A 13,266-nucleotide genomic window follows, 5' to 3' on the forward strand; every position below is an offset into this window, starting at 1 on the left:
TGACCCTACTGTGTACTTCATAACTCCCTGAGCGTGCATAGCAAGCATGCACAGTAAAGGTAATTTACAGCGGTCCTATTGAACGGCAGGAATGTTTGCAAGATGCAGAGTGCTGGGCTTTATCCACCTCTCTTATTCATTAATTACTGGGTTCTCTGTTGTCTATCAGGAGCAAACGTCAACTGTAAAGCCAAGGATCGGGCCACTCCGTTATTTATCGCTGCGCAGGAGGGCAATGACGAATGCACGGAGCTGTTGTTATCCAGCGGAGCAGATCCAAACCTGTACTGCAATGAAGATGAGTGGCAGTTACCTATCCACGCTGCAGCAGAAATGGGGCACAGCAAGTAGGTTCTAGAAGAAGCTGCTACAATTTCCAAGCAAACAAAGTTGTCACTAGACTTACCTTGTACTCCAGAGGTAGGAAGGTAAAGAACCCTTGGACGGTTAAGTCCAGTCAAAGGCAACTATGCGGCTGCAGCGCTCATCTCGCTTTTCAGGCCGAAGGAGCTGGCGTATGTCCGCAGACAGCTTTCCGGGTCATGTGGCCAGCAGGACTAAACTGCTTTTGGCGCAATGGAACACTGCTGGAAACCAGAGCGCACGGAAACGCTGTTTACCTCCCTGCCGCAGTGGTACCTATTTATCTACTTGCACTGGCGTGCTTTCAAACTGCTAGGTTGGCAGGAGCTGGGACAGAGCAATGGGAGCTCACCACCATCACATGGATTCGAATGTGGGGACGTGGGTGGCGCTGTGGTCTAAACCATCGAACCTCTTGGGTTTGCCGATCAGAAGGTCCAGGGGTAGGAAGTTCCACTGGCTCAGAGGCCAGAACCACACTTGAGCTGGGTTGCAGGGCTTACATCAGTGTATCTCTGGCTGAACTGGCATTAGGGACATGTGTTGGCGCATCCCTGGCTGATTCAGCAAATCTGCTGAATGCAAAGTCTCTCATCCAAGTAGATCTTAGGTGTAGATTGCGCTTCAAATCTATGTAAACCAAGATTTACCGTATTTTTCGCTCCATATGCACCTTTTCCTCCTATAAAGTAAGGGGGAAATGTGAGTGCGTCTTATGGAATGAATGGCGCTGCGCAGAGAGGTAGAGCTGCGCAGCGCCCCTTCAGCAAAGCGGGAGGAGGAACGGAGCCCCTTCTGTTCCTCCTCCCGCTTCGCTGAAGAGGCGCTGCGCAGCTCTCCCTCTCTGCATAGCGCCTCTGCACAGAGAGGGAGAACTGCGCAGCGCCGCTTCAGCCACGTTCCTGGCTGGAAGCCGGAGGAGGAACAGAAGGGACTCCTATTCCTCCTCTCGCTTCGCAGCGAGGCGCCTGTCCTGTGAAGCCGGAGGAGGAACAGAAGGAGACCCTTCTGTTCCTTCTCCAGCTTCGCTTGAAGAGCGCTGCGCAGTTCTCCCTCTCTGCGCAGCGCCTCTCCTTCGCGGGAGAGGTGCTGCGCAGAGAAGGAGAACTGTGCAGCACCCCTTCAGCGACTTGCCTGCCATTGCTTCTGCCTTAGCCCTGCGCAGCCTTTTCGGGCAGGGGGAGCCTTCATCCCGCTGCCCTGAAGAGGCTTGGCGCGGTTATCCCAGAAGCCAGAACAGCCACACGGTATCCCAGAAGCCAGATTCCTCTTGCTGTTCTGGCTTCTGGGATTCAAAATATTTTTTTCCTTGTTTTCCTCTCCCCCAAACTGGGTGCGTCTTATCATCTGGTGCATCCTATAGAGCGAAAAATACGGTAACTGCATTTTAATTTCAACGCTATATTTTAAAGTAATTTACAAATGTGTGATCCTCACTCCCCCCCATCCATTAAGGATCAACCTGTTTTAAACCCTGGAATCACTGTTTTAATATTTATGTAACACTGAAAGATGGTTATGTTGGGTTGCTGGTTTTGAAAGTGCCAGGAAAGATTTTGCTCTTGCACTGAAACCTGTAGCAATAACAAGCACTTTTCATATCCTTAGTATACTACGCTTGCTCGTACCCGTTACTGACCGGCTCTGTGGCAGCGCCGAAGGCAAAGTGAGCCCTGTCTACTCTGCAGTCCTAGGCGGTCATGAAGATTGCTTGGAGTTATTGCTTAAGGAAGGTTACAGCCCAGATGCCCAGGCTTGTCCAGTCTTTGGCTGCAGGTCACCCATGCCCTTGGCTTTCCAAAAGGGGTAGGTATCAGCAGGAACTGGCAGGAGAGGGTGGACAAATTCGGTGGCAGTGATCACTCAGAACCTGACATAAAATAAATTGTTGTTTAGTCGTGTCCGACTCTTCGTGACCCCATGGACCAGAGCATGCCAGGCACTCCTGTCTTCCACTGCCTCCCGCAGTTTGGTCAAACTCATGCTGGTAGCTTGGAGAACACTGTCCAACCATCTCTTCCTCTGTCGTCCCCTTCTCCTTGTGCCCTCCATCTTTCCCAACATCAGGGTCTTTTCCAGGGAGGCTTCTCTTCTCATGAGGTGGCCAAAGTATTGGAGCCTCAGCTTCAGGATCTGTACTTCCTGTGAGCACTCAGGGCTGATTTCCTTAAGAATGGAGAGGTTTGATCTTCTTGCAGTCCATGGGACTCTCAAGAGTCTCCTCCAGCACCATAATTCAAAAGCATCAATTCTTCGGCGATCAGCCTTCTTTATGGTCCAGCTCTCACTTCCGTACATCACTACTGGGAAAACCATAGCTTTTACTATACAGACCTTTGTTGGCAAGGTTCCATATTGCTGTGTAATATATCAAGGTTCCATATTGCTGTGTAATATACTGTGTTCCATATTGCTGTGTAATATATGAAGCTGTCTTTCCCCCCTCTGTAGAGCTAAACATATGTATGGACTTTCTGAACTTCGGTGCTGGAATTCCACATGCGCCCTCGGCAGGTTTAACCAACGTGGTACCTTCCAGATGTTGTTGACCTTCAACTTTGATCAGCCCCAGCCAGCAGGGAGAAAAGTCAAGGTTGATAGGATCTGTGGCCCTGCAACATCTGAAAAGAACTACATTGGCTATTCCTGCTCTAGGGCTTTCTTTTAAAAACAGGGGTTCCCTCTCAGGCTGCAATTGTGTAAACACTAACCTGGGAGTAAGCCCAATTAAATCCACGAGGCTTCCTGATGAACAGGCGGCCACAGAATTGCACTTCTGCCTGGTGTATACTAGTTCTGGGTCGTATCCAAAGAACCTGGCAAGGATTTCCTTGGGGAAGTTTTCCTCTTTGAAGCAGAGGCTTGTCGAACACACATTCAGTCTAATTTCCTTGCTTTCAAAGGGTCTTTATCAGCAATCTCTGTCTCTAGGGAACTTGACATGATTTTGTAATTGAGTCAAGTATATTCTTAATTAGCATAGAACTCTCTCTCTCTCTCCCCTCCCCACCCATCTCCTTCTGCTTGAAATGGCTGCTTGATTCTCTCCTAATATCAATCTCTCATTTTCCTTTTAAAAAAAGAAGATAATGTTATTAGCATGGATTCTGCTGGGGTTTCCTTTCTGTATTACGCACGGAGGGTGCAGGAGGAATGCTTGTTGACGCAGTTTGATTTTCCCCCTCTTCCAGCTTACAGGAAAGGAGAAATTCTGAAATGCGTTAAAACAGAAATGCATTTGTCAGTCCAGAGTTTCTCAAACGTGATATGTGTATCTGTTGCAGGTCTTAAAGTCCTTTGTCATATTTTATTGTGTATTTGTATCATTCTTGCCTTTGTCAGTCTTATTGCAGTGACTTCTAATGAACCCTAAAAAAACAAATCAGATAAACTGGATTTCTTTTAAAACCCTAGTTATAAGCCCTGCTTGGTGTGGTAAAGGTTGGGTTTTTTTCCTATTAGCATTTGCTAATGTTAATATTTTACCTATTTTGAATTTTGTTCTAATGGTCTCTCTCGAGATATTTTTGCTTTTATCATAACTCACCTTGAGCATTCAGGGAGGCATCACTCTGCAGATATTCTTTTTATGAAATTATGATAATTAACAACCTTGGTAGAAGTAACAGGGGAAACTGTCCAGGCAGCCTCAGGGAACTGTCCTACATAAGTTACAAGAGACTTGGTTTTCCAAAAACAAATTCTTTTTACGTTGAGACGGATCAAACATACAACCCTAAGCCCAAATTATGTGGACTCCTGGAGACAAGATTGCAGCCGCTTTGTTCTTCCTCTGTGTCTGCTGCATTGCTGTGAGCTAAGCCATGGTTTGGCTGAGCAGGCTTGCGGTTTCTTCTGCTCCAGACAATAACCGAGGCTTATAACCAAGGTTTTTTCCTTCGGCTTATAGCTTGTGGTTTGTCTGGAGCAGACAAACCAGAAGCCCAGATTCAGAGAAGCCAAACCATTGTTTATAAGACAAACCATTGTATATAAGCCAAACCATTGTTTAGCTCGCAGCAGCAGCAGCATTACTGGAGGAAGAGCGAAATGGCTGCTGTCTCCTCTCTAGGAACTCGCATGCTCACATATTAGCAGCAACCCATGGGTTTGGCTTTGCACTATGACAGTAAGAGCTGTTCGACAGTGGAATTTGCTGCCAAGGAGTGTGGTGGAGTCTCCTTCTTTGGAGGTCTTTAAGCAGAGGCTTGACAACCATATGTCAGGAGTGCTCTGATGGTGTTTCCTGCTTGGCAGGGAGTTGGACTTGATGGCCCTTGTGGTCTATTCCAACTCTATGATTCTATGATTCTATGCATGAACCAACTCGTATTTTCAAAACCTGGATGCTTTCGGTGCTTTTTTACTTTCTTCCTATCTGCTTAGTTTCAAAAGCTATTTAAACTTCCAGTAATATAACTAGACGCCGAAGAAGAAACAGGAGGGTAACCAGTGAGAAAGGCATTATCCCAGTTTGTAAAGAAGGACGTACTTGCAGTTTAACCAGTTCCCCATAGTAATGGAAATGGCTAACGTCTGGCAAGAGTAACATGGCTTGTTGCAGATTCAATAAATACTATTAGAACTTCAGTGATATATCAAGGAAGTCAGCAGTTTTCAAAGTGTTGTGGGGGACCCAGGGCTTCCTCTGACTAAGGATCTGCTTTCTCAGACAGTTTGCCCACCACTGTGGATCTTCTCCTGAAATGTGTGGTTGCGGGGGAGCATATGCACGCATGATTTTATTTGTATGCTGCTTTCCCACAGTTCAAACCATGCTCAAGGCGGCTTGCAACATGGGGGAAACAATACCTAACTGCAACATAATAAAAGTTGTTGTGGTGGTTTAGTCATTTAGTCATGTCCGACTCTTCTTGACCCCATGGACCAGAGCACGCCAGGCACTCCTGTCTTCCACTGCCTCCTGCAGTTTAGTCAAACTCATGCTGGTAGCTTAGAGAACACTATCCAACCATCTCGTCCTCTGTCATCCCCTTCTCCTTGTGCCCTCCATCTTTCCCAACATCAGGGTCTTTTCCAGGGAGTCTTCTCTTCTCATGAGGTGGCCAAAGTATTGGAGTCTCAGCTTCACGATCTGTCCTTCCAGTGAGCACTCAGGGCTGATTTCCTTCAGAATGGAGAGGTCTGATCTTCTTGCAGTCCATGGGACTTTCAAGAGTCTCCTCCAGCACCATAATTCAAAAGCATCAATTCTTCGGTGATCAGCCTTCTTTATGGTTCAGCTCTCACTTCCATACATCACTAATGGGAAAACCATAGCTTTAACTATACGGACCTTTGTTGGCAAGGTGATGTCTCTGATTTTTAAGATGCTGTTTAGGTTTCATATGCAATTGATAAAACATCAAAAAATACACAAGCAAGCTGAACAATTCCCATATAAAATAAAGATACGAAAACCAAACAGCAAGCACTCACCCAGCAACAACACCCCACCACAAACAACACCCCAGTATGATTTGCAGTTGTTCCTCTGTAGGCCTTTTGGTGCTCAAGTGCAGACATTTTGAAAAACAAAACTGCATTGACGAATGTGTGTTTTTTGAACATTGGTTGCAGGTCTGGCTTAATCCTCATTCTTCTGAAGTATGGGATCACGCTTTCCGAAGCAGATTTAGGCCTCTGTCTGCATGATGGAAGGTTCTCCTTATTTCAGCATTTCTTGAAGCGAGGCTGTAAGCTTCCACGCAGAGAGCACCGGACGGAATTTACGAAGAATGCAATTCTTGCAGGAGACAAGCACAAAGAATGGTTGCCGTCCCTCCTGTTGGCTGGGTTCAATCCGGTGCATCTCCTCAATGAATCATGGTAAGCAAGATTACATACAGATTACACCCCCCCTCCATATGGCATGCACCTTCACCTATCGTTTTCAGTGCATGTGAAAAATGTATTTATTCAGGCAAGCCTTTGGGGGAAGGGGTTAACGTTTCCTTTTATTCTGATTTTGTAGGTCTTCCACATTTGTGAATTTTCTCCGTGTTGTTTTATACCTTGTTCTGTTTTTAATCAAAGTTTTTTAGTGGTCTCTGCATTATCGGAAATAAAATACACTGTGCACGTGTGAGCAGCATACACACATGCATGTATTCACTTGTGTGTACATGCATGCATATAGATGCACATCCACCTTCTCTATTTGTGGTTTTTTACTTTGCAGATGCGCTGCACTTAATAGCTCTGGGTTCTTCTGTCGGCACAAGCATTTCTTTCTTCTTTTAAAAATAATTTTAAGAATTGATTTTGTTAAGAAGAAGTACAATTGTAACAAAAAGAAAGAACATCACAGCCTGGAAGGGCAAAAGTACAAAAGTACAGTGCAACTCCGAAGGAACAGTAAAGTATTAACTCCTATGAGGATTCCCTTTACAAGTGAAACAGATATGTAAAAATGAAAGTTTGCCAATGAAGGCTTTTCCCCCCACCTGTGAGTTGTGTTATCATTTAACATAAAGGTGGCGCTGTGGGTAAAAGCCTCAGCGCCTAGGGCTTGCTGATCGAAAAGTCAGCGGTTCGAATCCCCGCGGCGGGGTGCGTTCCCGTCGCTCGGTCCCAGCACCTGCCAACCTAGCAGTTTGAAAGCACCCCCGGGTGCAAGTAGATAAATAGGAACCGCTTACTGGCGGGAAGGTAAACGGCGTTTCCGTGTGCTGCGCTGGCTCGCCAGATGCAGCTTTGTCACGCTGGCCACGTGACCCGGAAGTGTCTCTGGACAGCGCTGGCCCCCGGCCTCTTAAGTGAGATGGGCGCACAACCCTAGAGTCGGTCAAGACTGGCCCGTACGGGCAGGGGTACCTTTACCTTTACTATAAAGCCTTAGATGAGACAGTCATCTGCATATGTAGTAGACCCGCAACGTACGCACGTTTAACTTGTGTGCATTCAGCTTTATGTGCTTGACAAAAAAAGTGGCTGGAAAAAACTTTGACAATTTCACCTGCCGTTGTAGCCAATGTGTCTTGACTATATGCAATTTTGCCTTTATGCGCTATTTTAGAATATGGTTCCTGTTGCAGGTAACGCCAATTCTCTGATTCAGTTAAATAAGCACGGTACAGTAATTGGAAGCAGACTCCTCTGACTGTAGCCTCTTTCTCCCAAATGCTTTCCTTTCCCATGATAATTTCCTTTCCCATTTAGCCATGGTGTGGTGTTATGTCAGCACCAAGGCCAATTCTAACCATGGTTTGTGAACCAGCTTCAGATCCTCTTTTCAAGCTAATCGTGGTTGGCATGAATCTCAGGGCAGATGTAACATTGCACACTGGTTAAATTGACAAGGAGTTCACGTGCACAAAAAGGGGGAGTGAATGAGTAAGGTATTTCTGATCAATTAACCATGGTTACGACTGAGGAAAAACTGCCTCTAGTGGACATCCTGGTTAGCATTTAACTAGGGTTAAGTTCAGGTTTTAGCCTTGATTAGGACTCACCAAGGGGGTTTTTGTGGGGGAGAGATTAGGGGCAAAGGAAGCGCATGCTCTTGCAGCCCAATTCCTTAACCATGGTTTCAAGAGCGTTATGTCTGCTCCAGCCCCAAGTCCGAAAAAGAAGCAGGCTTGGAATAAAAAGGTAAAGGGACTCCTGACCATTAGGTCCAGTCATGGCCGACTCTGGGGTTGCGGCGCTCATCTCGCTTTATTGGCCGAGGGAGCCGGCGTACAGCTTCCAGGTCATGTGGCCAGCATGACTAAGCCGCTTCTGGCGAACCAGAGCAGCGCACGGAAACGCCGTTTACCTTCCCGCCAGAGCAGTACCTATTTATCTACTTGCACTTTTTGACGTGCTTTCGAACTGCTAGGTTTCCAGGAGCAGGGACCGAGCAACGGGAGCTCACCCCGTCGCTGGGATTCGAACTGCCGACCTCCTGATTGGCAAGTCCTAGTCTCTGTGGTTTAACCCACAGCGCCACCCGTGTCCCTAGGCTTGGAATAGAAGCGAATAATTGTTGACAGACAGTGAAACTGGAAGAGAAGCGACGGCAGAACCTTCTTACAGAGAGAACATAGTGTGGATCTTTCACAGACTTGTGTTCGGTGTTGAATTCCAACTGTGTTGACTCATCACCGAGGGCAGGAGGTCTGTCTCCGTCAAGTGAAAGGAGAAAACAAGCCGTACACTGTGTTTCTAAAGGTTTCAGCAAGGGGGCAGGGAAGGCATGTGCAGACCCGCTTCTATGGGAAAGGGGCACAAAATGCCTTTTCTGTGCTGTAAAAGGGCAGGAATCATCTCGTTGCTGAACACACAAGACTTGCAGCTGGGTTAAAATAATAAAAAAAGAGCCCTGTATTCCGAAGCAAAACATTAAAGGTCACTGGATGCAGGCAGCATGAAAAAGGTTCTTTTAACTGCTTCGATCTCTAGGAAAGACCCCTGTACCTTGAAGGCTGCTTCCTTAAGGGAAGCAAAATATAAATCCTTTAATTATGGCACTTGGACAAGCTTATGGTTTCCAACTGGCAGCCCGCTTGCCGGGTGTAATTTAATACTAGGAGTGGGCGAGCAGAGTAAGTATTGCTGAATTCATCAAGCCGTCGAGAGCCTAAGTTTACAGGCCCCAAGCGCAGCTCAAAGCTGTTCAGCTAAATGAAATGATGTTCTAGTTGAAGGATGATTTCTACCGGGCAGGAGAATCCATATGTACGTTGCACCTTCGACAAGTTTAGCAAGCCCTGGTTCAAACTGCTTGTGTGTTTTTTGGCCTGGGTGTGTTTTAGGGCAGGGGTTTGGGAGCCAAATATTGTTGGATTCAAGCTCCCATCATCCCCAGCCAGCATGGCCAATGATCAGGAAGCCCCGATCTAAGCTTCATGGGCACATCCATCCCCATGGACACCAGCTCTGACCTTCTTGGGTTGATCAGGAGTCTTACTGGATGAGGCTATGGGCCCAACCAGTCCAGCTCTCTGTTCTCAGACTGGACTTGAGAGCAGGACTTGAGAGCAACCGTACTGTTGCGGTTTCTGGTACCTGGTCTTCAGACGCATATTGCCTCCGGCAATGGAGGAAAGGTCTGCAGTGACTTTTCTTGTGTTCACCTGGAACACAAGTAGGGTGGCTCAGGGTCCCCCCATCCCAGAGGGAGTTCACACAGTCAAGTGAAAATGTAAACGCCCCCTCCGAATGTTCCCTGATCAACACAGGTCAGGGGAAGCTCAGGGACTGAGCAGACAGGACGATGTACAATGTGATTTTGGAGATGAGACTTTGATGCCTTTGATGCAAAAGCTCTCCTAGTAACCGAGTTCTGCTTGAACGTAGGGTTTCCTCTGTAAGCAGTGACACTCTCAACTTCCTTCTGGAGTTCACTAACTGGAAGAGGCTACCCTGGGACGTGGAGCAGATCCTTTCTGACCACAAAGAAACCTCCGCCTGGGTGACTCGCAGTCACTTCAGTAAGTGACTCTATGCAATCTGTTTTATTTCATGGCATAGATGACAAAACTGCTTTTGGGGCTGACATGCATTACGAACGCTTGGGCAAAATAATGTGGAGCCTGTAAAAGAAGTGGTACGGATCTTGATCCAGAGTAATTGTGTTTCACAAAAATCCGTGCTTCGCTGTAGAAGGCCTCGTTGCCAGGCAGACCGCGAAACCTGCCATGCTGGGTGGAGGTTAGGATATGGCAGAGGCTTTACTCTGATGGCAGGGGCCTCTAAAGCAGAGGGCACCCACTGAAAGTGTGTGGGGGTGGTGGCAGTGGCGGCGGAAGCTGTATCCCACCAATGGTAGCTAGTTTATCCCCGCCCCACAAATGGCTGAGAGAGGTGGTGGAGCCAGACTAGCCAAGAATCTGTTTCATCCTAAGCTGGTCCACTTTCTTGGGGTCCCTTGCAACTCTATCATAAACCTGATCCAGGCTTCTGGGCCGGGCTAGCTTGGAGAGGTGAAAACCAGCAGTTTTATTGCCATTCTGCACTCTGGTCGGCACAAGGTCTGTGGGTGTGCTAGGGGCTTCACTGCACGATTTAGCCTTGTTGCTCCCAGCTGGGAGTTAGAATTCAGGGATGGGGAACCTGTGGATCTCTAGATGTGCACTGAAGTATGATGGGAGTTGTAGTCCGGGCCATGATACCTGAAGGAGCGTCTCCACCTCCATCGTTCTGCCCGGACACTGAGGTCCAGTGCTGAGGACCTTCTGGCGGTTCCATCGCTGCGAAAAGCCAAGTTACAGGGAACCAGGCAGAGGGCCTTCTCGGTAGTGGCACCCGCCCTGTGGAATGCCCTCCCACCAGATGTCAAAGAGAAAAACAACTACCAGACTTTTAGAAGACAACTGAAGGTGGCCCTGTTTAGGGAAGTTTTTAATGTTTAATAGGTTATTGTATTTTAATATTCTGTTGGAAGCCGCCCAGAGTGGATGGGGAAACCCAGCCAGATGGGCGGGGTATAAATAATAAATTATTATTATTATTATTATCATAGTCCAGCAACACGTGGAGAGCAGCTCATTGCCTTTCAATGTAGGATGTTGCTGTAAGTTTGAGGGCTAAGAAGGGCTGCAACCCAGAGAGCCATTGCCAGCCGGAGTAAATAATTTTGAGCTAGATGACTGGTGGATAGACTCCTTCCTATGCAGTACAAGCTGGTTTCAGAGCAGAGGCGTCCATACAACGCGGCTCTTCCAATTAGCCTTCCAAAATCAGTGGGTATATATAAATGATCCTGTCGTTCTGCTTGATCCAGCTCTGGAGATAAAGGTCAGCCAATTACTCCTGGCAGTGGTGAAACTCAGGACCACCCGCCAGGGAGAAAGAAAAGCGCAGATACAGTATGGAATCGTCAGTTGCTAACTAGAGACTCGGGAGAGTGAAATACCATTTTTTAATAATAGAAAGGTTAGGCTAGACTCTGATCAGGAAATGTCTTTCTTTTTCTCTCCTGTGTACAAGGCCAGCAAACGTATCAGGGTGGGTCAGTCTGAATATTTGCTTAATTACCATCTCTTCGCGGTCTCCCTTCAGTTCACTTACTCGCTGGGCCCTCCCCCGCCCTCAATATTTTCATTATTTTTCTCTCTTGTCTGTTTAAAAGATCTGCAGTATTATTATTTTTTTAAAGAATAAGGCAGATGGTGCCATTTAATAGAAGGGAGCTGGTTTCAGTCTTATATTTTAAATTTTATAAACAAAATAAACAAACAAAAAACCCAAGATCATGCAGTTTGCACTGAATTTGCAAAGCAAGTCTGTGGGCTCAGGAACTCTTTATGCAGATTAGATATGTCTTGACTGCTAAGTAGATTCAGGGCAGAAGGAAGAAAGGCTTCCACTCTCTAAACAGTGCATGATGCATTTATGGAATTCGCTGCTGCATGGTGTGGCGATGGCTGCTCAATTAGATGGCTTTAAAAGGAGCTAAGACGAAGTCATGGAGGGGCAGCCTAACCTGTGGATGTTAACTATGATGGTTTTATGGAACAATTGCAGAAGGGAGCTTGAAGTCCTCTCAGTTGTTGTGCCCCATATAATTCTGTTTTATTTTTCTGCGACAGAGCACATCCCTCCCTTGTCTCATCTCTGCCGTCTGGAGATCCGGTCACTTTTGACGAGCGATCGCTTACGGTCAGACCAGTTTATCCGCCAGCTGCCATTACCTGCTTGCCTGCAGGACGCCTTACTTTACAAAGACGTTTTGAGAAGCTATGCCATTTCGGAATCTCAGCTTAGACTGGGCGATGTGTACCAACAGAATGCCCCGCCACCTCTTTCCAGTTCAGGAAACACGGAGAGACGAGAAAACACGAGAACTGAAGCAGGCTCCTCATAGTTCTTAAGGCTTCTGGCTGTCATAAGAACCATGTTGTGGTGCTCAATGCAATGATAGACCTCTGCACTGCTGCCCGGGATAGGATATCCTTTCTTCAGAGATTCTTTAAACTCTTGCTCAGAGGCTTTCAGATAAGTGTCCAAGCGCCGTTCTCTCTCAAAGGAGTTCAACATTCAAATGGATGAAAACACTTGCAAAGGCATAAATATTGCCACGGATCATTCCAAATAAAGACGCATTCCCTGTAAAGTTGGTTGCTTTATTTTGATTGTCATTGATTGTTTTTTATTTCTTACCTGGCTTTTTGCCAGAAGGTCTTAGGCTGTGTTACAACAATATACAATACAATACAATACAATACAATACAATACAAACCTTTATTGGCGTTAAAGACATTTCAAATCCGTGGGATAAATTTAAAAGGGACAGGAGTGAGGCTGTCGAGGGTCACAAGGCACTCGGTTGTTCTGCTTCACACCTGTCTATTCCCTAGAGCAGGCATAGGCAAACTCGGTCCTCCAGATGTTTTGGGACTACAACTCCCATCATCCCTAGCTAGCAGGACCAGTGGTCAGGGATGATGGGAATTGTAGTCTCAAAACATCTGGAGGGCTGAGTTTGCCTATGCCTGCCCCAGAGGGGTGATTCATTAAGAACCCTTTCGGGTGAGATGGAGATTAAAAAGGAAGGCACGGAGGTAGTAACGTCCTTGTCCCTGTCCGCTAAGAGGAACCTCATTTGGCTTTTTCTTGGAGCCGTGGGTTGCAGGCCCAGCATCTTGCTCAGCATCTGTTTGCGGAGTCTGCTGTGCAAAGGGCAGTCCAAAAGAATATGGTCCAGTGAATCTGGCACTCCCTGTTTGCAGGCACACAGGCAGGCTTTATAAGGAATTTGCGAGTATCTACCTGTAGTCATGCGGAGGGGAAAGCATTTAGTCTTGCGAGCATAAAAGCTCTTCGTTTACAACAATATAGTCGCACAGTTGTGAAAACAAGTAAAACAATCTATGCACTTAAAGCAAAAAATCCATTCTAACAAAGCAGCACAGATTCAACAAAAGAGATGGTTCTCGCAAAACAATCTTGGCTTTAACGATTATAATACATGTAGAT

At 46.6% G+C, this 13,266-nt stretch overlaps 1 protein-coding gene across 4 annotated transcripts in view; it reads left to right on the forward strand.

Annotated features, from left to right (window-relative positions):
• ASB3 (ankyrin repeat and SOCS box containing 3) overlaps positions 1–12,403 on the forward strand; it is a 47,054-nt gene extending 34,651 nt beyond the window's left edge. For all 4 annotated transcript variants that reach the window (XM_077925444.1, XM_077925447.1, XM_077925445.1 and 1 more), the window contains 5 exons: positions 170–347; positions 1,972–2,169; positions 5,944–6,192; positions 9,646–9,779; positions 11,880–12,403. In XM_077925444.1, coding sequence (XP_077781570.1) covers positions 170–347; positions 1,972–2,169; positions 5,944–6,192; positions 9,646–9,779; positions 11,880–12,154 — 1,034 coding nt within the window. In that variant the 3' untranslated portion in view covers positions 12,155–12,403. The remainder of the gene's footprint in view (positions 1–169; positions 348–1,971; positions 2,170–5,943; positions 6,193–9,645; positions 9,780–11,879) is intronic.
• The last annotated feature ends 863 nt before the right edge of the window (positions 12,404–13,266 follow it).

The sequence above is a fragment of the Podarcis muralis genome, chromosome 3, assembly GCF_964188315.1.
Source record: "Podarcis muralis chromosome 3, rPodMur119.hap1.1, whole genome shotgun sequence".
NCBI classification, from domain to species: domain Eukaryota; kingdom Metazoa; phylum Chordata; class Lepidosauria; order Squamata; family Lacertidae; genus Podarcis; species Podarcis muralis.